The sequence below is a fragment of the Ranitomeya imitator genome, chromosome 2 (genome assembly GCF_032444005.1).
Source record: "Ranitomeya imitator isolate aRanImi1 chromosome 2, aRanImi1.pri, whole genome shotgun sequence".
NCBI lineage: Eukaryota > Metazoa > Chordata > Amphibia > Anura > Dendrobatidae > Ranitomeya > Ranitomeya imitator.
In genome coordinates this window covers 564,863,214-564,887,924 of record NC_091283.1, presented here as the reverse complement: position 1 = coordinate 564,887,924, position 24,711 = coordinate 564,863,214, and the positions used below count along the sequence as shown (strand labels likewise).

General features: G+C 41.4%; 1 protein-coding gene across 1 annotated transcript in view; it reads right to left on the bottom strand.

Moving 5' to 3' along the window:
* Positions 1-3,977: 3,977 nt before the first annotated feature.
* The window catches only part of MFSD11 (major facilitator superfamily domain containing 11), a 69,005-nt gene continuing 48,271 nt past the window's right edge, over positions 3,978-24,711 (bottom strand). Inside the window, exons 11-14 of the mRNA XM_069752109.1 lie at positions 12,508-12,633; positions 12,250-12,424; positions 8,670-8,805; positions 3,978-4,718 (exon numbers count right to left, since the gene is read on the bottom strand). Of these exons, the coding sequence (XP_069608210.1) occupies positions 4,554-4,718; positions 8,670-8,805; positions 12,250-12,424; positions 12,508-12,633 (602 nt within the window). The 3' untranslated portion in view covers positions 3,978-4,553. The remainder of the gene's footprint in view (positions 4,719-8,669; positions 8,806-12,249; positions 12,425-12,507; positions 12,634-24,711) is intronic.

Here is a 24,711-nt window from a genome sequence, read left to right as displayed (position 1 = left end):
GTTTCAATAGCCATTACCAAGTCTTATTTCCCTGTCACATCCCAGAGATGATGGCTTCAAGAAAGAAAAGATTGATCTCCTCAGGTGTTGAGCTGTTTTCTGTATTTTGCCCATGGCACAGATAGGAGATAAGCGGTGATATGGATCCGATGAGGCTTTCAAAAGAAGCACCTCAAGCAAGGAATATGGACGAGAGGGAAACAATTGTCACATGACTTGGGGAGCCTACAGGGCATCATGAAGCTTTTTACCCCTACATCTACTTGCGTGACCATGTCATTGGCTATTTAAGTCAGAAATCGCACACAGCTTAACTGTGCTTAACAGTGGAAACATGGACTCTGTCCCAATACATGGAAAGAGACAAAACAAGCACCTGCAGATTAAAAAGACCTGAGTGCATACAAAAGGCTGAATACATGGACACTACATCAATACAGTACTTTGTCTAAAGCCAAGGAATAGTCCCAGCAAAAGTGATTGGTTATGCCTACTGAAGGGCCTGAGGTGCGAGACTTATTTTTGGTATTCTTTCCCCTCCTTCCTTGGGCACTGCTCTGCCCCCTCAAGCCCTGCATTAGTCATAACACATTGCTCTTTGTGGAGTGTCGCTTTAACGTCACGCTTTTGTTTTGTTTTATTTTTTTATATACTTCCCCTTCCCCCAAAGAAACATAACTTTTAAAAAAAAATTCCAAAAAAAAAACTATTTAACCATTTTTTTTGCTTTGTAAGTTCTAGCTTTGAATGGCTGCATCAACATAACCAAATGTACTGAAAAATATTCACCGTGGGGTAAAAACAACCGAGCAACGTGATTCTCCAGGTCATTACATCAATATCAAATCTATAGTGTGGTTTTTTTTTCAATCTTTTTTTCTTTATGTGGTAGAAAAAAAAATTAAGAAATGGTATTTAAAAAAAAAAAAGAGAGCCAAAAAGAGAGCAACTCTGGAATTATTTAATTTTTTTAATTCTTTTTTACACAATTTATCACATGGGTAATTTTATATTTTGATAAAGTGGACTTTTTAAAATTATTTCATTATTTCTCATAGTATAGCGTTTATTTCAAATACTTTTAAAAACTTTTTTTTTTTTCACTTTATTTTTTGTCTGCTTTGGACACTTGAACCTGCAATCATCTGACCCTCAGAGCTTGTTCTAAATACTGCAAAGATGGGGTTGCTATCCATGTGGCTCCTGTAAGGTATGTAGTAATATTCTTAGAGCTACCACTTTCTCGGCGGCGGGAGGGAGTAGGGACTACCGGATCACAAGCTATATATCATGTAGCACTGCCTATGTAGTATATTACGCTACTCGTGCTTGTAATTTGATCTACATCGGCCTCACCTCTCGTGAGCTTCGTATCGGGGTCCGAGAACATGTCAGAGATATTGTAGCGGCTAGGGATGCCATCAATGTCTCGGAACTTAAGACCATTCCGAGACATTTTAGATTGCATCATGACTGTAACCCGGATACATTCAAGGTACGGGGAATTGATCGGGTCCACTCTGGTATCAGAGGTGACCTTAAACGCACTTTGGCACAAATAGAGTGCTGGTGGATCGTGGCATTGGGGACTATGGTCCCAAATGGCCTCAATGAGAAATTATCCTTTGGTCCATTCCTGTAGACGTGTTTTGGGTTCCATTTTCTTTTCTTTTTTTGTTTCTCGCATTTTATTTTACTGTTATTGTGGTTTTAATTATTGTTTTGTCTTTCTTTGGTTTTAGCTGTTTTATTTCGTATTTACATTCACCTTGCGGTGATGAAATCTCAATTATTCACCTAGAACAGACTTCTTCTGCTGCTGGGACGGTTTTCTGAATACATAGTTAGGAAAGTAGACGAGGTACTATCTGTCGCTATAGTGATTTCGATAGCACGACGGGACACACACATGAAGATGCGGACACTAAGAAGATATTGCATGTAATACTCTGGGCAAATTTATTTTGGTCCTTTGGATCCAATATATGTATCTGTATATGTCCCTGTTATTCTTTGTAGAATTGATTTGTATTCTGCCTCTTTTTTCATATATTACCTGCATCTTCATGTTGCCAATACATTTTCCCTGATCCAAAATGGCTGCCGTAGTAGTGCGCATGCGCGATGGACTCCCGGCCAAGCCGCGCCCCCAATGGCATCTGCAAACAGCGATGCTCAGACTTCTGACGTCACGGGTAGTTTTTTCCCTCTCTGTGCATCGCTGTGATGGCCGGAAGGAGCGCGGTGTCGGTGAGAGGATCCGCCCACATGCGCCACATTACTCGTGCGCTAATTAGCAGCTGCTGTAATAATAGTATATAAAACCCTTCATTTACTAGTATCCACACAGCCCCCCCGAGGAAGCTCAGTACGCGAAACGCGCGTCGGGGCTATCTATTGGACACCCAGGCAGGAGATCACACATATGGGTAAGCGCAATACATGATCTGTGGTCCAGTTATATTTGCACTTTTTGGGCAGGTTGCAATACGGGTGGATTTTAGGAAGGAAAGGGTAGATTTTGCTAATGAGTAATTGGCTATTCAGCCTAAAATCAGTTTTCCTTCCCCACCGTAAAATATCTATTTACTTTTTGCATTCCTGTAGTTTGATACGATATATTATTTATTGCACACAGACCTGTCAGTGCACGCTTACAATTTTGTATGTGTGTATCTCCATGTTTTGGGGTGCCTTTTTAGTCATTCACCTTATCCTCAATATTGATAGTATTTGATGTTTCACTTTTGTGTTTTGGTACTCTATTAATAAAATGTATGTTTCACATGAAACTCATGATGTTACGTACTATTTTTCTGGGGCATTATGCTCTTGGTTGTTTGTAGGTGTAAATACATCAGTATTGTAGTATATAGAGAAAATGGCTTGGCCTCACATGAGTACTAAGATGGTGGTGACGAGGGCTTTAAACACGCCCGCAGCAGCTGCCATGATAACCCACCTGCACCCTGCAATCACATTCCGGTAGGCTAATGGGAGCTTGTATGCACTGCCAATCATATCGTTTACAGTAAATGCTGCGGTTAATGATTGACAGTTGCATTCAAATGGTTAATCGGTTAAAGACCAGTGACCAGAGCAAGCTCTGGTAGATGCTGGTTGTTACACAGGAGGGATCTGCCGGGTATTGCGCAGGTTCAGCTCCTGAGCCCGCTCAATACATTGAGACTTATTTAATCTTATATCAGGAAGGGGTGAAGGAATATTTACATATGAAAGAATGACAATCCATATGGATCCTTACTAGTGATGAGCTCGCGAAATATATTCAAAGTCTGCATGACATGTGACTGCTCGACAGCCGCAACTCATGCAGGGATTGCCTAACAAACATGCAATCCCTGCATGTGTTATGGCTGTCGAGCAGTTGAGAGACAAGGAGACATGGCCCCAGCTGGGGCTCACACATATTTTTCAAGCACGCCGAAGTCACTCAGTTAGCACCTAAGCGTGCTTGGATAAAACCTTATCCCAGCACGTTTGCTCATCACTAATCCTTACACAACCACTTCTAGAAAGAACATTCAGTTCAGTCATAGATTCTGGGGAAAATAACTGATGTATAAAGCAACAGATATAATATAGATCAGGGGTGGATATATCATTAGTGCAACCTGTGCAGTCGCACTGGGATCCAAGACATAAGGGGTCCAATTTCCATATGCAGGTGAAAATGTTCATGATGATGAGCTATTGTACTGTAAAGGGCCCACGTACTGGTATTGCACAGGGGCCATTTTAGGCCTGTGTCTGCCAGTGATCTAGATATAGCTTAATGTATCATGAAGCTCCTAGGCCCACCACCCTGTAACAGCGATCAGCATCCGCCATTTTCAATACGGTGTCTTTATGGCAGAGGGCCCCTAAAGCCGGCGAGTTTGGATGAGACCGCTATGTCTGCACTCTATATAGCTTCACCCCATGAGATACTTGTAAGCTTGACAGGAGAGGACAAGTGAAGGCGATAAATGCCTCAGACTGGAGTGTATTTGGCATCAACACAAATTTTTCTGCGCACTGTATTTGACATTTGTCACCAGTAAATTATAGACCCTGTAAAATAATTCTCTTGTTAAAACAAATGACATTTGTATTCTTAAAAACTAAAAAAAAAAAAAAAAAAATATTTAAAATGTAAGATTTCAACATAACGGGCTGGGAGTGTGTGAAGATGTGACTTGCAGTCAGCGGCCAGAGAATTGTAATCAGGATGTCTAGTGAACCTTCCAGATTCTGTAATTGTCATGCAATGGTAATGAACTCCGAGGAATGCAGGCCGAAGAATTTAGCAGCTATTTTACTGGCAATGTCTAGCAAGCACTGCCATGGGGTTTCCTCTTAGCCCCAAATGTCCGTTGGGAGATTGCATTGTGGTCAAGTTGTCTTAAATTTCACGTTGAACATGATCGGGCACCGAGGAATGCCCTGCGGCCAGCGCAGATCTCATTGTTCCTTTCTGAACCTCTGGCACCAGATGGATATTGGTCTTGGCACCTTGTGATACCAGCAGCTGTAGAACAGGATTGGCATAATCAAATGCTGCCATAGCGAGTCTCTTGAGCATCTAAACTGACCACTCCCCATTCCACAAAGAAAAAGGAGATGGTGCCAAAGAATCCAAATATCACCATGATTAACAGCTGCCACTGCAGGAGGAGGTAGTTACTGTAGAAGAAGGCGACAGCTGCGCAGATGGACTGAAGAGAGGGAGAGAAGAGCAGATTATACACACGGTTTATTAAAAGGCATCTGTTTTGTCATGAATCACTTACAAAGTCTATAAATACGAGCGCTCTGCAGCAAAAAAATCCTCAGCAGATACATGATGATCAGAATTAAAGAGCAACTTGCTGATTACCAAGTTCACAATGGAATGTCTGCGTATATACCAGCCTGATGCAGTCCATCCCCTGGCATAAAATTAACTCCTGCAGCTGATGGCACCATTATAAGACTGGTAAGCTTTGCTTGTTCCTTTTGGAGAAAGCAGTGGCCACAAATACGTAAGGCAATCAGAAGTCACATTCTGGCCAACTGGGATGATCGGTTCTGAGCTATTCAGGGTGAAGTATGCTTGGATTCACCAACAATCCACCCAGCAGTCCGAGGCATCTCCCATCAGTAGAAACCAGGAATGGATGGTTTATTCTTTTTATGAAAAATGGGTAAAATTGTGGTCGATCAACAGCGATCTTACATTTACACCCAGCTAAATGAATATCTTTTACACATGAGCCTAAATGATATTGCAGGCCCCTTTCGGCACTGTAAAATGTTCAAATATCACATTTCAATAATTGAAAGCATGTCTTCATTAACGAATAATGCAGAGAAGGGATTAGCAAGGGGAATCTTTTTGTTAACCATCTTGAAGGGAATTTGTGAGCAGGTTTTAGATCTTTAGTGCAGCATGATGTAGGGGCAGATAGCTGGATTCCAGCAATGAATCACTTACTCGACTGCTTGGTGCAGTTTTGACAATATCCCCATTTTCTCAGCTTTAGATGTAGCAGTTCAAATGCTGAGCTCGGTATAACCCCGCCCACACCCCCGATTGGCAGCTTTCTGTGTACACTGCACTTTATCAGCAAGCTACCAAACAGTGGTGAGGGCGGGGTTACACAGATTAGCTGGCCTGCTTTGTATGCAGATCCTAGTCCTGCACTGATAATCTCCTGCTGATAAAAGATTGTGAAAAGGGAAAGGGAGCACCTAAGTTAACTATAGAAAATGAACATTTACATAAATTATGGAAATTAAGGAAAAAGCCTAAAATGCACTGCTCAAAAAAATAAAGGGAACACTAAAATCCCACATCCTAGATATCACTGAATGAAATATTTCAGCTGTAAATCTTTATTCATTACATAGTGGAATGTGTTGAGAACAATAAAACCTAAAAATTATCAACATAAATCACAACTAATATCCCACGGAGGTCTGGAGTTGTAATTATGCTCAAAATCAAAGTGGAAAATGAAGTTGCAGGCTGATCCAACTTCAGTGGAAATGCCTCAAGACAAGGAAATGATGCTCAGTAGTGTGTGGCCACCAAGTGTCTGTATGACCTCCCTACAACCCCTAAGCATGCTCCTGATGAGGCGGCGGATGGTCTCCTGAGGGATCTCCTCCCAGACCTGGACAAAAGCATCCGCCAACTCCTGGACAGTCTGTGGTGCAACGTGACGTTGGTGGATGGTGCGAGACATGATGTCCCAGATGTGTTCAATCGGATTCAGGTCTGGGGAACGGGCGGGCCAGTCCACAGCTTCAATGCCTTCATCTTGCAGGAACTGCTGACACACTCCAGCCATATGAGGTCTGGCATTGTCCTGCATTAGGAGGAACCCAGGGCCAACCACACCAGCATATGGTCTCACAAGAGGTCTGATGATCTCATCTTGGTACCTAATGGCAGTCAGGCTATCTGTGGCGAGCACATGGAGGGCTGTGCGGCCCTCAAAAGAAATGCCACCCCACACCATTACTGACCCACTGCCATGCTAAAGGATGTGGCGGGCAGCAGATCGCTCTCCATGGCGTCTCCAGACTCTGTCACATGTGCTCAGTGTGAACCTGCTTTCATCTGTGAAGAGCATAGGGCGCCAGTGGTGAATTTGTCAATCCTGGTGTTCTGTGGCAAATGCCAAGTGTCCTGCACGGTGTTGGGCTGTGAGCACAACCCCCATCTGTGGACATCGGGCACTCAGATCATCCTCATGGAGTCGATTTCTAACCGTTTGTGCAGACACATGCACATTTATGGCCTGCTGGAGGTCATTTTGCAGGGCTCTGGCAGTGCTCCTCCTGTTTCTCCTTGCACAGAGGCTGAGGTAACGGTCCTGCTGCTGGGTTGTTGCCCTCCTACGGCCCCTTCCATGTCTCTTGGTGTACAGGCCTGTCTCCTGGTAGCACCTCCAGCCTCTGGACACTACGCTGACAGACACAGCAAACCTTCTTGCCACAGCTCGCATTGATGTGCCATCCTGGATGAGCTGCACATCCTGAGCCACTTGTGTGGGTTGTAGAGTCCGTCTCATGCTACCACGAGTGTGAAAGTACAACCGACATTCAAAAGTGACCAAAACATCAGCCAAAAAGCATTGGTACATGTGAAACTGATTATCAAACAGCGTTTTTTCCTAAGTGGACAGTTTGATTTCACAGAAGTTTTATTTACTTGGAGTTATATTCTGTTGTTTAAGTGTTCCCTTTATTTTTCTCAGCAGTGTATGTATGTATGTATGTATGTATGTATGTATGTATGTATGTATGTATATATATATATATATATATTATACACATATACATACATACACACAATTGTAGCTGCAGTGCATCTGACAACTGCCTAATGCATTCTTGGATTTTTTTTTTATTAATAGCAATAATTTAGAAGCATTCCCAGATTTATGCTTCTCAGTCTCAGTGCAGTATAAATTAGGGACAGACACCCTGTGTTTAGCAGTGTATCATTTACTGGGCTCCTTGCTGTAGTTTTTATATCACCATTGACAGCATTCTTCTTACATATACATAGGAGGCAAGTTGCCAGTCATTGGTAGGGGATGGGGGACAGTATAATATTGATGACTACACTAGTAGCACATGACTGAGAAGACTAGACAAGCTGCAACAGAAAAAAAACATTTTATGAAAAGTTCAGCAAAAACTATAGTAAGTGACACACTGACAATATCAGAAATCTCTGTCCCCACTCTATGCTTTTCTCAGATAGGGCAGCATAAAGCTGGTGACAGTCCCTTTAAGACTACAGATAAAAGGCAGAGGTTCAACCATTTCAAGGTATCTGCATTCTTTTTTTTTTTATCTTGAACATGCCAATGAAAGCATTGAGGATAGGACAACAAATGTCATAGACAACCCATTAGTTTAATCAATAAGGCTAAGGATGAGATGAACATACTTTATTTTCCAAAGTCCACTGACTGTCCTACAGCTGGCCCTGCCGAACCAGAAGCTAAGGAAAAACCCAGGTGATCTATGAACCAGCGTAGGGATTTGGTCTCCGTCTTAATTTTCCTTACCAGCCAAGACCTAAACCAAGTTATGTTAATATTGAAAATCACTGTTTTCAAGTGGACTTAAGGATACCTTACGCCGTCTTTCTCCCCCACTGCAATCTACATGCTGGAATACGAGTACAAGTTAGCCCCCACTAATGACCTCACCTAACGAAGCACAATATATGTAGCTGAGGTACATCCACTGGTACCAGGAATCATCCAGCATATTCATGAGCGTCTCATGTGTCCCTCCAGCCCACCGATTGACAAGCCAGATTCTCGTACCAGTCAGTTGGGTACACTCTTACGTCAACCAACCAGAATTGCATGCGAGACTCAAACGCGCCAAATTCTTACTGGTCCTGAAACGCCCAGTGACAACGTCTCATATCATTTACACATGAATTATTGGATGGATTGTAAGCTGCATGGATTTCAGCAACTACATGACACTAGGACTGGTTTGGAGGAAGAATGTAGGTAACAGGTCCACTTTAAAGATCCATGAATATTTGTGTTTTACTGTATATGTAAAATCTTCTGTTAGCTCATACAAGTGAAAGGATGTAATAAATTAGAAGATGGATATGTACTAACTCAAATTATCTTGTAGATTTTTACCTGTACAAATCTGAAGATTGCAAAAGCAGGTGCACTGTCATCTGCATATAAGGTCCCCAAGATGCTGAGGAGCTGGGTATTGAAACAGCTATCCCCGAAGCCCAGGAGAAAGCTGCAGAAGATGGCCAGGGCTTTACTGGAAGATAAGAAGGGATGCAACATTGACATGTGCAGTCACACCATGACATAGAACCTTGCTCATCCGCTAAATTAAAAGGCAAAGGAACCCTTTTATGATATAGTGTTTAAGAGTTTGCACAGTTTGGAGCTTTTATAGCTTCATTACAGACACAGCTATAATTATATTGTTTTGCTGCCTGTTCTATTCAGGATCTGGCGGAAAGCCTATGTTGTCATTGTCTTCCTAGAGAGGTCTATGAAAGCCAGCCTCAGACATTCGCAGGAAAGAGAAATAGTGACCCCTGCAGCCTGCGCGGCATTGATGCACAGCGTCCTATCAAATCCATAACAAATGGACAAAGTAGAAAAGTTCTCCAACATCGACCAACTTTTTACCTTATCGCTTTTGATAAAAAACCAAACAAGAAACCATAAGAGCCGCACACGAATCCTATACAGTCTGTGTGCGACAACAAAAGTCCATTGAGTCAATTTTAGAACTAGTATTACGCAATTTAACCCCTATAGGGCCACATATTTTACACCTTCAAGACCCTAATTTTTTTTTTTTTAATTTTTATTTAGTTTTCACTGTTAAATTCCAAAAGCTGTAACAGTTTAGTCAATATGGCCATATAAAGGCATGTTTTTTTTTTCTGCACGAGGTGTATTTTTTTTTATGGAGCCATTTTGGAGTACCTATAATTTATTGATTAGATTTTATTTTATTTTTGGTAAGCGAGGGGATGTGGTAAATAAGACAGCAATTTTTGGGCTTGTTTTTTTTAGATTTTGACAGTATAAATGGTATGGAATTTATTCTGCAGCTGAGCACAATTAAGGAGTGATCACATTTTTACAGTTTCTTTTCTACTACTTTTGCATAACGAAAATATTTTTCTAAAAAATAAAATTTATTTTTTCTGTGCCTCCATTTCCTAAGAGCAATAACTTTTTTTCTTTTGTTCTGAGAATGGAGCAGTGCAAGGGTTGATTTTTGTGGGACAAGTTGTTTTTTTTTTATTGGTATGCATGTGACTTCGACCACCTTTTATTCCATCCTTTGTGACACCGAAAGAGGGAAAGACAACAATTTTGCCATTGGGTTTTGTTTTTAAGTTCATTACTTCTACGGGTAAAATAGCCTGATTATCATATTTTTTTTTTACAAAATAAAAATATTTATATTATTAAGAGGAAATCATTATGGGATTTGCACCGTTTTATTATTTATTTTTAAAAACTTTTCTTTTTTAAACTTTGGTCCCACTTCAAGGGGACTGATCACTCATGTTACACAGTGGATTACGTCAACTAAAGTATTCTTTTAGACGCAAAGGTTGCAGCCAGTAGTCTCATTAAGACATCCCCTTAGCGGTTATCAGCCATTTGCTGCGGTCTATTGGCTCGACAGTTATTCTTATACCGAACACAATACTGGCGCTATGGTTGTTACACACTGCCTCAATTGCAAATTTGAATTTACATACAGTCATGGCTGAAAATGTTGGCATGTATGAAATTGTTCCATAAAATAAGTATTTCTCCCAGAAAATTATAGCAATTACACATGTTTTGTTATACACGTTTAGTTCCAGTGTGTTGGAACACACGCAGAAAAAAAAACAACAAAAAGAAAAAAAAAGGCAAATTGGACATAATTTCACACAAAACGCCTAACTTAATTATTGGTACCTTTCCAAAAATGTGGGTAAACAACTGTTTGAAGCATGTGATGCTCGTTAAAACTCACTTGCGTAAAGTAACAGATATGGACAATATGAAAATCATACCTGCAACCAGATAAAAAGGGGAGAAGTTGACTCAAGCTTTGCATTGTGTTTTTGTGTGTGCCATACTAAGCATGGAGAACAGAAAGAACTGTCTAAGGATTTGAGAACCAAAATTGTTGAAATATATCAACAATCTCAAGGTTACAAGTCAATCTGCAGAGTTCTTGATGGTCTTTTGTCAATGGTGGCAACATAATTAAGAAGTTTACAACCCATGGCACTGTAGCTAATCACCCTGGATGTGGACGGCAGAGAAAATTTGATGATAGGTTACAATGCATGATAGTACGGATGATGTATAAGCAACCTCAATGAAGTTCCAAAGAAATTCAAGCTCTCCTGCAGGCTCAGGGTGCATCAGTATCAGCGCAAACTATCTGTCGACATTTGAATGAAATAAAATGCTATAGCAGGGGACCCCCCTGTTGACACAGACATAAAAAAAGCTATACTACAGTTTGCCAAAATGTACGCGAGTAAGCCAAAATCCTTCTGGGAAAGAGTCTTGTAGACAGATGAGAGCAAGAGAGAGCGTTTTGGTAAAGCACATCATTCTACTGTTTAACGAAAACAGAATGAGGCCTAAAAGAAAAGAACACAGTACCTAAAGTCAAATATGGTGGAGGTTCAAAGATGGCTTGGGGTTGTTTTGCTGCCTCTGGCACTGGATGCCTTGACTGTGTGCAATATACAAAAAAAAGGTTGCACTCTATCCTGCTACAGCATGTCAATGTGAAATATATGAAACATGAATAGCAATACGACTTTTGAATATTAGGAAAAAATGAATGAGACACTGCACAAAATTTGACCAAATAGTATCTGCCCATCAACAAACGTCAAGGTGGTTTCATAAAACTGATGGGTCCCTAACCAGTGTGAATACCTCTCTTAGGCTGATGTCTGAATTCCTGGGTGAATGTGGACACCTCTTACAGAAAAGAGTGCATTTCTGGGTATGTGTGCAAAGCATTATGAAATCTGAAGATTACCAAAGGATTTTGGGTCGCCATAAAGTGCCCAGCGTCAGAAAGCGGAGATTAGGTCCTAGGCCGTCTTTCAGCAGGAAAATGACCCCAAAACATACTTCAAGAAGCACCCATAACTGAATTGAAACAAAGCGCTGGAGAGTTCTGAAGTGGCCAGCAATGAGCCTGCATCTAAATCCCATCGAACACCTGTGGAGGGATCCTAAAATTGCTGATGGAAGAAGGCACCCTTCAAAAATGAGAGACCTGGAGCAGTTTGCAAAAGAAGAGTGGCCAAAAATTCCAGTGGAGAGGTGCAAGAAGCTTGTTGTGGTTATAGGAAGCGACTGATTGCAGTTATTTATTCCAAAGGGTCTGCAACCAAATATTAATTTAAAGGTGCCAACAATTTAGTCCGGCCCAATTTTGGGGTTTAGTTTGAAATTATGTCCAATTTGCCTTTTTTTCATCTGTTTTTTTTTTCTGTTGTTCAAATACATACAAAGGAAATAAACACGAGTAGAACAAAACATGTGTAATTAAATAATTTTCTTGATAAAATGCTTAATTTTCTGGAACAATTTTAAAGGCGCCAACACGTTCAGTCATGAGTGCATCCAGGTGTAAGAACCGTATAGAAATTTTTGCATACCATTTTCAACCATTTTAATTTTCACTCAACAGTTAGCTTTATTATACCTTGGGTCTACAAACGCACGACTGTATGTTCCATCACCAGAGGAAACAGGGGCATCATTTGGAACACTGAGGAATATCAAGTAGAATGCCAAAAAGTGAACTACAAGGCCCAGGAGGAACACTGGATTTCTGCCAAAACGACCATTTTTACTGAGCAATCCAAAGATTGTTCCACCTGGAAATAAATGGACAATTTTAAACGAGATAGAATATGCAGTGAGATATGCAATCAATGAGGAATATAGATGAGAAACAAACCTAAAACCTCCCCAAGTCCAACAAATATTCCCGATAGTCCAATGAGACTCTTGGCATCAGTTCCAAACCAGTTAATGGCTCCTATACAAGTTCCAAACACACCGGAGTAAAAAGTGAGCTCAAAACCTGAAATGGTAAGAGAGACAGGACTTATTAAAAATGAAACATGGCATCCTTTGGACTGTATCAATATTTACTTAATTTTTTAAATTATTATATTGCACTCAATTTAGGTCGGCAATAAATAATTTTTATTTTTAAATAAACCTAAGAATTTATTTTTTTTTAAAATATTCTTTTCGTTCAAAAATTTTTTTTGAGTATTTCCGCATTACATGTTGTGAAAAAGTATGTCTATTCCACTCCCAGATTAAGTATTTCTAGCGAAACGCACATCAGGAGCAGAGAGTTCCTGGTTTCCTGCGTGGTAATACTTACAATTTCTTTTTTTGGTTAAACCCAGTAATGGAGTTTTGTATTATGGCTACAATCTTTATGTAGTCCCATACATTGCTTCTATTAGTGGGTGGTGTATCTGGCTCTTGAATCCCCCTAGCGTTTCATTCTCCTCCTGGACTGGATTTATTCACAAAATTCTCAATTTACAGGAAAAATCTGTACTCAGTGAAGACAGAACTTTCCATTACTGAGATAGAAGATGACAGGTGGTGCTCATAGGATTCTATGTACAGGAAAGAGAGAAGGAGAAAGGAGCAAGAAACAGAGCTCCTCCCTCCTCCTCCTCTCTAAATAGAAACCTATACAAAAAAGTCATCTCCTAAGATTCAATATAGAACAGAGGAGAAATGAGGAGCTATCTCTTGCTCCACCCTCCTCCTCCTCCTCCTCTCTCCCCCTTTACAGAGAATGTTATCAGAACCAACAGTCATCTCTTGTTTTTAGTTTTGCTTTCTTACTATGTTCACTAGATGCTAAAACTGACCTGCGATTATGATTCACCAGGACATTTCGAGTTTATAGACACCAAACATGTCTAGGTTCTTTTTTAAATCCAAGCAGGGAAAAATTATTCCAAAGTTTGTAAAAAAAAAAAATTGTGCCATTTTCCAATACCCGTAGTGTCTCCATTTTTCGGGATCTTGGGCTGGGTGGGGGCTTATTTTTTGTGTGCAGAGCTGGCGTTTTTAATGATACCATTTTGGTGCAGATACGCTCTTTTGATCACCCGTTATTGCATTATAATGCAATATTGTAGCGACCAAAAAACAATTCTGGCATTCTGACTTTTTTTCTTGTTACGTCGTTTAGCGATCAGGTTAATTCTTTTTTTATATTAATAGGTCGGGCGATTCTGAGCGTGGCGCTACCAAATATGTGTATGCTTTTTTTCCTTTTATTTTGAATGGGGCAAAAGTGGGGTGATTTATGTTTTTATTTTTAAAAACTTTTTTTCACTTTTTTTTTTATTTACTTTTGGCACACTTCAATAGTCTCCTCCATGGGAGCCTAGAAGCTGCCATAACCTGATCGCCTCTGCTACACACAGATGATGATCAGATCGCCTGTATGCAGCAGAATTGCTGACTTGCTATAAGCACCGACCACCAGGCAGCGCTCATAGCAATCCAGCAGTGACAACTATAGAGGTCTGCTGGAGACCTCTGGTTGTCTCATGTCAACCCATCGGCAACCCGCGGTCATATGACACGGGCGCTGATGGGCGGTATTTCCGGCGTGCTTGCCGGAAGCGTGTGTTAAAAGCAGCCGGTGGATCGCAATTCCTCCCGCAACTGTTAGCGGCACATGTCAGCTGTTAAAAACAACTGACATGTGCCGGAAAAGATGTGGACTCACCGCTGGAGCCCAAATCAAAGTGAGGGTGTCCGGCACTGGCGTATTATTATGACTGATGTAGGAAAGGGGTTAAAAAAAAAAAAGATAATAATAATAATGCTCCTGCGCTGAGATAATCTTATAACTATGTCCCTGTTGTGTACTGTGTAATGGTTGTGTCTGACAGTACAGGTACATGGTCTGATCATAGCACAGCTTCTGCGCAGGGGAGGAAGCAAAAGAGTATACAGGCAGGACAACAAGGGATCACAAATGATTCCTTTCTTTGAGATAAAACATTGCTTAAAAACAAGGAGTGAAATGTTTTATTTACCTCACAAAAAGAATAAATTGCAATCCCATGCAGTTTTGTCAGTATACTCTATTGCGTCCTCCCACCATTTAAGGTACCTTCACACATAACGATATCGTTAACGATATCGTTGCAACGTCACGCTTTTTGTGACGTAGCAACGATCTCGCTAACGATCTCCTTATGTGTGACAGCGACCAACGATCAGGCCCCTGCTGGGAGATCGTTGGTCGTGGGGAATGATCAGGACCTTTTTTTGGTCGCTGATCACCCGCTGTCATCACTGGATCGGCGTGTGCGACGCCGATCCAGCGATGTGTTCACTTGTAACCAGGGTAAATATCGGGTTACTAAGCGCAGGGCCGCGCTTAGTAACCCGATATTTCAGGGGTCCCCAACTCCAGGCCTCGAGGGCCGCCAACAGTGCAGGTTTTCAGGATTTCTTTAGTATTGCATCGGTGGTAATGTGATCATCTGCACAGGTGATGATTCCAATCCCTGTGCAATACTAAGGAAATCCTGAAAACCTGCACTGCCGACGGCCCTCGAGGCCTGGAGTTGGGGACCGCTGCGATATTTACCCTGGTTACCATTGTAAAAGTAAAAAAAAAACAAACTACATACTTACATTCCGATGTCTGTCACGTCCCCCGCCGTCAGCTTCCCTGCACTGACTGTCAGCGCTGGTCGTAAAGCAGAGCACAGCGGTGACGTCACCGCTGTGCTCTGCTTTACGGTCGGCGCCGCTGACACAGTCAGTGCGGGAAGCTGACGGCGGGGGACGTGACAGACATCGGAATGCAAGTATGTAGTGGTTTTTTTTTTTACTTTTACAGTGGTAACCAGGGTAAATACCGGGTTACTAAGCGCGGCCCTGCGCTTAGTAACCCGATATTTACCGTGGTTACAAGAGGCTTCACAAATAAAGAAAGAGGCTTTATTTAGATAAGCAAGAGGCTTCACAAACCAAACACCATGAAGACCAACGAGATCTCCAAACAAGTCAGGAACAAAGTGGTTGAGAAATACAAGTCGGGATTGGATTATAGAAAAATCCCAATCTTTGGTGATGCCCCAGAGAAACATCAAATCCATTATCATCAAATTGGAAGAACATGGCACCACAATAAACCTGCTAAAAACTTTCATCCCGGCCATTAATCTAGAGAGGCAGCACAGAGAAAAAAAAAAGATAACCCAGAAGCAGCTGTAGAGTTTCCAAGACAAGAGTATCTGTCCATACGACCACAATAAGCCGTACACGCCATAGAGGTGGACTTTATGGAAGAGTGAGCAAAAAAACGCATTTCCTTATACCCCAAAATTGTAAGACTCATTTTGAGTTTGCCAAGAGACAAGTGGGAGACTCCCCAAAAGTATGAAGGAAGGTGCTGCGGTGAGATGAGGCCAAAATTGAACTTTTTGGCCACCAAGGTAAATGCTATATCTGGCGCCAAACCAACACAGCTCATCATCTCAAGAACATCAACTCCGCAGTGACAGCATCATGCTATGGTGATGTCTTTCTGCAGCAGGGATTGGGAAAATGGTCAGAGTCAAGGGGAAGATGGATGGTGAAAAATACATGGATATTCTTGGGCAAAACCTGTTTCAGTCTGTCAGTGATTTGAGACTGCGACAGAGGTTCACCGTCCAACAAGACAATGACCTAAAGCATACTGCTCAAGCGACACGCGAGTGGTTTAAGGTGAAACGTGTAAACGTTTTGGAGTGGCCTAGTCAAAGCCCAGACCCAGTAGCGTAGCTACCGGCTGGGCAGAGGGGCGGTTGCCTCAGGCGCCATGCTCTGAGGAGCTCACCGGAGCTACGTTATTGTTAACTGTATCGGCGTGTGCAGCGCTCATACAGTTTTATTATGCAGCACAGCAGGGAGACTTGTTCTCCTTGCAGTGCCACAAATGAGCCCATGAGTGAGGTGGGGGGCCTGATTATCTGAGTCCCCCGCCTGTTATCGCAAGATCATTACACCTCTGCGTCTGACATCACTGGAGCAGACAGTGATGTCATTACTTGGCGCCCACTGTCCTGAGATGTGCGGGCGCACGGAGCAGCTGGGAAACGGAGAGGAGGGGCGAGTATTGGATTAAATTATTTTGGGGAGCACAAAATATTACATAGAGACGGCCTATGGGGAGCGCATTATGCTATATATGGTCTGCCTATGTGAAGCGCATTATACTATATAGAGTCTGCCTATGAGGGCACATTATACTACAGAGGCCTATGGAGATTGAATTATACTATAGACGCCTATAGGGAGTAAATTATACTATATAGAGTATGCCTATGGGGCGTACATTATACTATACAGAGTCTGCCTATGGGGAGTGTATTATACTATATAGAGTCAACTATGGGGAGCGCATTACACTATACAGAGTCTGCCTATGGGGAGCCCATTATACTATACTAGATGGTGGCCCGATTCTAACGCATCTAGAATATGCATGTCCACATAGTATATTGCCCAGCCACGTAGTATATTGCCCAGCTACATAGTATATTCCCCAGCTATGTAGTATATTGCCCAGCTACGTAATATATTGCCCAGTGACGTAGTATATTGCCCAACCACGTAGTATATTGCCCAGTGAGGTAGTATATTGCCCAGTCACGTAGTATATTGCGCAGCAACGCGGTATATTGCCCAGTTACGTAGTATATTGCCTAGTGACGTAGTATGTTGCGCAGCCACGTAGTATATTGCCCAGTGACGTAGTATATTGCCCAGTGACGTATACAGCACAGAGCCACGTAGTATATTGCCTAGTGACGTAGTATATTGCACAGCGACGTAGTATACAGCACAGAGCCACGTAGTATATTGCACAGCAAAGTAGTATACTGCACAGAGCCACGTAGTATATTGGCCAGTCACGTAATATATTGCCCAGTGATGTAGTATACAGCACAGAGCCACGTAGTATATTGCACAGCGAAGTAGTATACAGCACAGAGCCACGTAGTATATTGGCCAGTCACGTCGTATATTGCCCAGCTTAGTAGTATATTGCCCAGCCAGGTTTGTCACAGGTTAAAAAATAAACATATACTCAACCTTTCCGAGGGCCCCTTGTAGTCCACGGCAGCTTCCGGTCCCAGGGTTGGTATGAGCGCAGGACCTGTGATGACGACGCGGTCACATGACCATGACGTCATGGCAGGTCTTTCTGCCATACCATCTTTGCCACCGGCACCTGCAACGGAAGATGGCGGCCGGCGCGAGCGACTACGGAGGGCGAGTACAGCAGGTTTTTTATTATTATTTTTAACATTACATTTTTTACTATTGATGCCGCATAGGCAGCGTCAATAGTAAAAAGTTGGGGACACACAGGGTTAATAGCGGCGGTAACGGAGTGCGTTACCCGCGGCATAATGCGGTCTGTTACCGCCGGCATTAACCCTGTGTTAGCGGTGACCGGAGGGGAGTATGCGGGCGACAGGCACTGACTGAGGGGAGTAAGGAGTGGCCATTTTCTTCCGGACTGTGCCCGTCGCTGATTGGTCGCGGCAGCCATGACAGGCAGCTGGCGAGACCAATCAGCGAATGAATAACCGTGACAGAAGGACAGACAGACGGAAGTGACCCTTAGACAATTATATATAAGATAGAGTCTGCCTATGGGGAGCGCATTATGCTATGCAGAATTATAAGGCAAGTTGTATTTTAGAGGATTATTTTTATTATTGATCAACAACTATGTTCTCAATCAGCCCAAAAGACTCGAAAATATCAAAGCTTAATATTTTTGGAAATTGGAGTGTTTTTTTTTTTTTTAGATTTGGCTATCTTAGGAGGATATCTGTTTGTGCAGGTAACTATTACTGTGCAGAATTATTAGGCAACTTAATAAAAACCAAATATATTCCCATCTCACTTGTTTATTTTCACCAGGTAATCCAATATCACTGTACAAAATTTAGACAAACATTTCTGGCATGCAAAAACAAAACCCCCAAAAATTAGTGACCGATATAGCCACCTTTCTTTGATGACACTCAATAGCCTTCCAGATTCTGTCAGTTGCTTGATCTGTTTACGATCAACATTGTGTGCAGCAGTCACCACAGCCTCCCAAGACATTGTTCCGAGAGGTGGACTGTTTTCCCTCCCTGTAGATCTCACATTTTATGAGGGACCACAGGTTCTCTATGGGGATCAGATCAGGTGGACAAGGGAGCCATGTCATTATTTTTTCTTCTTTGAGACCTTTACTGGCCAGCCACGCTGTAGAGTAGTTGGAGGCATCTGATGGAGCATTGTCAAATCATGTTTTTCTTGAATGATACTGACTTCTTCTTGTACCACTGCTTGAAGAAGTTGTCTTCCAGAAACTGGCAGTAGGTCTGGGAGTTGAGCTTCACTCCATCCTCAACCCGTAAAGGTCCCACAAGTTCATCTTTAATGATACCAGCCAATACCAGTACCCCACCTCCACCTTGCTGGCGTCGGAGTGGAGATCTCTGCCCTTTACTGATCCAGCCTCTGGCCCATCCATCTGGCCCATATCAAGAGTCACTCATTCCATCAGTCCATAAAACCTTTGAAAAGTCAGCCTTAAGATATTTCTTGGCCCAGCCTTGACGTTTTATCTTATGTTTCTTGTTCAAAGGTGGTCGTTTTTCAGCCTTCCTTACCTTGGCCATGTCCCTGAGTATCGCACACCTTGTGCTTTTTGTTACTCTAGTAACATTGCAGCTCTGAAATATGGCAAAACTGGTGGCAAATGGCATCTTGGCAGCTTCATGCTTGATTTTCCTCAATTCATGGGCAGTTATTTTGCCCCTTTTTTGCCCTACACGCTTCTTGCGACCCTGTTGGCTATTTGCCATGAAACGCTTGATTGTTCGGTGATCACGCTTCAAAAGTTTGGCAATTTCAAGACTGCTGCATCCCGCTGCAAGACATCTCACTATTTTGGACTTTTCAGAGCCCGTCAAATCTCTCTTCTGACCCATTTTGCCAAAGGAAAGGAAGTTGCCTAATAATTAAGCACACCTTATATAGGGTTTTGAGGTCATTAGACAACACCCCTCCTCATTACAGAGATGCACATCACCTGATTTACTTAATTGGTAGTTGGCTCTCAAGCCTGAACAGCTTGGAGTAGGACAACATGTATAAAAAGTATCATGTTCTCAAAATTCAACTTGCCTAATAATTCTGCATACAGTGTATATAGTCTGCCTATGGGAAGTGCATTATACCATATAGAGTCTGCCTATGGGGAGCGCATTATACCATATAGAGTCTGCCTATGGGGAGCGCATTATACCATATAGAGTCTGCCTATTGGGAGCGCATTATACTATATAGAGTCTGCCTATTGGGAGCGCATTATACTATATAGAGTCTGCCTATTGGGAGCGCATTATGCTATATAGAGTCTGCCTATTGGGAGCGCATTATACTATATAGAGTCTGCCTATGGGGAGCGCTTTATACTATACAGAATCTGCCTATGGGGAGCAGATTATACTATATTGAGGACTATTTGGTCAAGTGTTTTTAAAGTGCCCTTTCCTTATGTATTGTTGTTATTCTAGTAATGCCCTTATTTTACCCTACTTCAAATCTAGTTAATTTGTCTAGTTCTGGATATTTTAGATTTCCCCTATATTAGAGAAAAGTTAGTAGTGCCCACTATTTTTAGTAATTCCTTAGCTTTATTCCAGATTTTATCACAGGGGCAGGTTTAATTTATTGAAAAATCTCCCAGAATCTATCATTTCAGTTAGATTACCGGTATATCCTTTTAGCACATCTAGACATAAATATTAGGAAGGGTCTGCATCTTCCACAACCCAGCCTATTAAATGCTGTAGTTGTGAAGAAATACAGATGAGGCATCGCTAATCCTCTATTAATCTTAGGTTTATGCAAGATTTCTAATTTATTCCTACGGGACTGCTTTTTTTCCCATATCAGATCACGGAATATACCATTAACCTTATTGAAGATACACAGGGGCAGCCATATTGGTGCATTTTGTAACACATAAAAAGCTTGCAGCATACAAATCAATTTGATTAAATTGTCCCTTCCAATTGCTGAGAGTGAGCGTTTGCAACATGCTTCAGTTTTTTGTGATTACTGGCTAAGCGTCTAAAAAAATTAGCACTTCAAAGTCCACTATTTTTTCACCGATTTGAAAGACGTCAACAAGAGATTCATATTTAGGTGGGAAGACTTGTCCCAGTTAATAGAAAGTTTGAATTTGTTTATTATGGACATTGATTAATTATGATATTTTTTGCTATTCATACGGCATACCTCCAGGGTATGTAATAATTATGCTGGGCACTTTTATCTCTTTCCAGGTGTCCCCATCCAGTCTCTCCTGATTCCTTACTTGTGTTGTGTCCCATTTTTAATGTGTTTCTATAATATGATTCAATAGTGATTAATATATATTTTTTTACTTGCCTTGCACCCCTTAATTATATTAGCGTTTCTTAAAGAAGCACTCCCATCAAAATCTTAAAATATTGCAGTCATCATATTATATAGCACTGTACACTTATAATTGCTAATTTTGCCTTTCTTCTCTTTTCACTGCTTTATGTAGAAACAGGAAGTCACTTTTCCCAGCAGGAGTCTTTCCCTGTGATCAAATCCTAACCCAGGCGCTCAGCTCCTCCCCTGCAATAGGCTTCTGCAGTGATGAATCATGCCCGGAAGAGAGACATCCTGTTTCTACAGGGAGTTTAGAAGGGTTCCGCTAGTCAGTTTCTAATCACCTAATGGAAAGGAGAAGAATTAAGTGGGTAGAAAGGTAAATGAGCAACTGTAAGTCCACAGTGCTATACAGTATGACTGTAATATATTGAGAAAATACAATTTTTGATGGCAGTGCTTCTTTAATAGTGACACTTTTGGACTTTCATAAATGGATTGTGGTTATAGGTATTTCATAAAGTCACATGGTAAGAGTTGCTTATGATTGCCCATGACAGCACATGCCAGGGCACCATTTTTAAAAACAGATGTGGGTCATGGTGATGGGACCTATTAGTATGTTATGAATGACCAAGATGGAAATGCCAGTTAATCCTTTCCCAACATGTGACTCAAAAGTATGTCACTTGTGGGATCTCAGTGTATATAGCAGGCTGAGAAGCTGAGCTCACAACATACCGCTGTTTACCATAGCCTGCGTCTTCCTGTAACAGCAGCAGCTGGAGCTGGCTCCATTCACTGCTATTTAAACGCCTTTGTCAATCACTGACAGCGGCATTTAAATAGTGAGATCACAGGCGTGCATGTGCACCAACTCCCATTCGCCTTACTAAAGGCCCCCATTTACTGCTCCTAAATTCAATCCACTAAGGGGACTAAAAAAAATACATTGTAAAATTCAAATCACAGCCTCCCTTCAGAAGCCCCGCTTTGAGGTGGGCTCTGGCGGCGAGCCCACCTCAAAGCCGCGACATGTCAGCTGTACAAAACAGCTGACATGTGCCCAAAATAGGCGTGGGCGGCATGACAACCAGAGGTCTCCTTGAGACCTCTATGGTTGTTGATACCAGCTTGCTATGAGCGCCACCCTGTGGTCGGGGCTCATAGCAATGCAGTAGTTCTACTACATAGGGGCAATCTGAGCATCGCCTCTATGTAGCAGAGGTGATCGAGTTATGGCAGCATCTAGCCTCCCATGGAGGCTATTGAAACATGCCAAAAGTAAAAAAAAAAAAAAAAAAAAAAAAAAGTTCAAATCACCCCCCTTTCGCCCCATTCAAAATAAAATAATGAAAATAAAAATCAAAACACACACATATTTGGTAATGCCGCGTTTAGAATTGCCCAATCCATCAATAAAAAAAAGGATTAACCTGATCGCTAAACGGTGTAGCGAGGGGAAAAAAAAAAAAAAAAATCGAAACTCCAGAATTACGTTTTTTTTGGTTGCCGCGACATTGCATTAAAATGCAATAAATGGCGATCAAAATAACGTATCTGCACAAGAGTGGTATCATTATAAACATCAGCTCAGTGCGCAAAACATAAGCCCTCACCCAACACCAGATCACGAAAAATGGAGATGCTACAGGTATTGGAAAATTGCGCAATTTTTTTAAAGCAAACTTTGGAACTTTTTTTCACCACTTAGATAAAAAAAAGAACCTAGACATGTTTGGTGTCTATGAACTCGTAATTACCTGGAGAATCATAATAGCAGGTCACTTTTAGCATTTAGTGAACCTAGCAAAAAAGCCAAAAGTATGGGATTGCACTTTTTTTTTTGCAATTTCGCCGTTTTTGAGTACACGACATGCTAAAACCAATGATGTTGTTCAAAAGTACAACTCGTCCCACAAAAAAATTAGCCCTCACATTGCTTTATTTTGCCATCACTATGGCCATCAAAACATTGTGTACTCCAAAATGGAATCAATAAAAACATCAAATCCCCATGCAGAATGAAAGACCTCATACAGCTTCTTCAACAAAAAAAATAAAGATACTAGTGACAAATCACATTTTTTTCTCCCCATTTAACAATTTTCACAATTTATCACTTAAAAAAAGACAAACAAAAAAAGAAAAGAAAACTACACAAGTTTTAGCTGTAATTGTACCGATATAAAAAATATGTTTCCAGGTAATTTTTGCCACACAATTAACACTGTAAAAACAGCACCTGTAAAATCAAAAAGCTGTGGTGGAATCGCGTGTTTTTCACCATTTCACAGCACTTGGATTTTTTGCCTGCTTATTAGCACATTGTATGATAAAATGAATGACATCAGTCAAAACCATTTCGATCCGCAAAAACAAACCCTTATATGGCTATATACACATACAAAACAAAAAAGTTATGGAGAAGAAAAAAAACAGAAGTCCAAAAGTGATAAACCTCCACGTCAGGAAGGGATCAAATGGGTTGTCTGCTTTAGAAAACTCTTTATCAAGTACCAATATCCATGAGCATCTGTATCCATCATTCAGTTTAACCATTTACAAGCCCTCATGGGCAGGGTCCTCTCTCCCTATTTATCGTTTGTTACTCAAGTAGTTTTTACACTTAGGTCTGGACCATTTAAACAAATGAATATGCTTTGTTCTAAACAGTTCCATTGTAACTCTGGCAGTATATTTAGGGTTGTAGTCCTGCTGGAATGTGACTATATCCCAGTCTCAAGTCGTTTGCATCCACTAACAGGTTTTCCTCCAGAATTGCCCTGTGTTTAGCTCCATCCATCTTGCCATCAGCTCTGACCAACTTCCCTGTCCCTGTTGTAGAAAACCATCCCCATAGCATGTTGCTGCCACTACAATGCTTGACGGTGGGGATGATGTTTTCAGGGTGATGTGCAGTGTTGTGAATTAGCGTTGTGAATTTAGCCCGAAAAGTTCTATTTTGATCTCATCTGACCAGAGCACCTTCTTTCACATACTAGCTTTGTCCCCTACATGGCTTTTTCAAAACTGCAAATATCACTTTTCATGGCTTGAAATCAAACATATCTTTCTTCTTGCCATTCTGCTATAAAGGTCAGATTTGTGGAGTATACGATTATTAGTGGTTCTGTGGTTAGATTCTCCCACCTGAGCTGGGGATCTCTGCAGCTCCTCCAGAGTGACCATAGGCTTCTTGGCTGCTTCTCTAATTAATGCTCTCCTTGCTTGGGATCTCAGTTTAGGAGAAGAGCCATGTCTTTGTAAGTTTGAAGCTGTGCCACACTCCTTGATGGACTGATCAGTGCTCCGTAAACAGTTCAGAGCTTGGGCTACTTTTTTTTGTTTTGTTTTATAAACTAACCCTGCTTTAGTCTTCTCCGCAACGTTATCCCTGACTTGTTGGGTATGTGACTTGGATTATATGATGATGTTTGTCTCTAAATGTTCTCAAACAAACCTCTGAGGCTTTTACAGAACAGCTGTAGGTTATACCAAAAATAAATTACACACAGCTGGGCTCAATTTACTGTGACTTTTTGAGGTAAGTGGTTACTCAGGATTTTATTTAGGGATAACCGACTACAAAGGACTGAATACAAATGCACGTCACAATTTTCAAATTTGATTTTTTTTTTTAAATAATTAGAAAAACATAATTTCCTTTACACTT